The sequence below is a fragment of the Ceratina calcarata genome, unplaced genomic scaffold (genome assembly GCF_001652005.2).
Source record: "Ceratina calcarata isolate Rehan_Ccalc_2016 unplaced genomic scaffold, ASM165200v1 scaffold3667, whole genome shotgun sequence".
Classification (NCBI taxonomy): domain Eukaryota; kingdom Metazoa; phylum Arthropoda; class Insecta; order Hymenoptera; family Apidae; genus Ceratina; species Ceratina calcarata.
In genome coordinates this window covers 2170-3554 of record NW_017159757.1, presented here as the reverse complement: position 1 = coordinate 3554, position 1385 = coordinate 2170, and the positions used below count along the sequence as shown (strand labels likewise).

Genomic DNA, 1385 nt, shown 5'->3' with positions numbered 1-1385 from the left:
ATGAAGCAGGCCCCAGTACAGCAGTAGATATAAATAAAGGGGAAAATATTGCAACGAATGTGAAGAGAAAGAGAAAGTGCTGTGCACAAGATTTGATGAAGAACACAAGAATGGCGTTAGAATATGTACAGAATGAAACGAAGGAAGATGCAGTGGATGATATGTTGACGATGTTCAGACCGATGCTAAAGAAGTTAAATGTTAGCCAGTTGCACAAAGTGCGGGACGAAATGTTCCGCACTATTTATACAGAGTATAGGAAAACATTCCGTAAAGGAGAAAGTGAAGAGAATAAAGAAAATTGAAAAAATATAGATTTGTTTGTTTAACATATATTCATATGTGCATACCTCAAGCTAATTCCTCCTGCCATGGTACACTGCCAGCTTCCGAAAGGAAGTACTCTTTGAATGTGTCCCTCATAAGAAGCGCCTCCCTACCCCCTTGTCCTCCTTGATTTGGCAGATTTTCTAGGCTAGTCTGCTCGATTTCCGACGACGTGGAGGCCCCGTGAGGTACGCCAGTCGGTTGGTCGTTAGTGAGGTCCCGAATGAAATTATGCAAGATGCACGTAGATAAAATAATATTATCCGCGTTTTCTGGGTTAGCGTTCAACCGCCGGTGGTAGATGCGGAATTTTTGTGCCAAAATTCCAAAGGCGTTCTCCACGACGCGTCTTGCACGAGACAATCGGTAATTAAAAATCCGCGTATCGTGCGACAATTGGACACCCGGATATGGTCGTAGCAGGTATGTTTTCAATGGGAATGCCTCGTCGCCAACGATCACGTGAGATGCTCTCATCTCGCTGCCAGGCAATTCCCTGCTGTCGGGCACATTCAGCGTACCTGCTTCTAATCGTCGACCCATGGCGGAATGCGCGAAAATCCCCCCATCGCTGTTTTTCCCATACCCTCCGACGTCCACAGCGAGGAATTTGTAATTGGCATCCACCAATGCCAATAGCACAATTGAAAAAGTTTTCTTGTAATTGTAATACTGCGATCCTGAATTGGGTGGCGCTTGTATTACAACGTGCTTCCCATCTAGTGCGCCAATACAATTGGGGAAGTTCCACTTCGTCCAAAAATCCTCCGCGGTTGTAGTCCACGTGTCGTTCGTGGGCTCCGGAATCATCTCGTGCAATAGCGTCCGTACGATTACTGCACACGTCTCGTTAACAATTTTGTTAACTGTAGTGTGCCCCAATCGATAGCTAAAGGAGATGGTCTTGTGGGAGTCGCCAGTTGCCAGAAATCTGAAACGGATACGAACCGAACCGAATTACGTAAGATACTAACATGATAAAATATACTGTACTCGTATAACGTCTATGGGGAAAACCGTATTGAATTTTGTTTGTACGTAATGTACATAGATACGCG

General features: G+C 44.9%; 1 protein-coding gene across 1 annotated transcript in view; it reads right to left on the bottom strand.

Moving 5' to 3' along the window:
- Positions 1–351: 351 nt before the first annotated feature.
- Positions 352–1385, bottom strand: part of LOC108625568 (protein ALP1-like) — a 1533-nt gene continuing 499 nt past the window's right edge. Inside the window, exon 2 of the mRNA XM_018025665.1 lies at positions 352–1258. Within this exon, the coding sequence (XP_017881154.1) occupies positions 352–1258 (907 nt within the window). The remainder of the gene's footprint in view (positions 1259–1385) is intronic.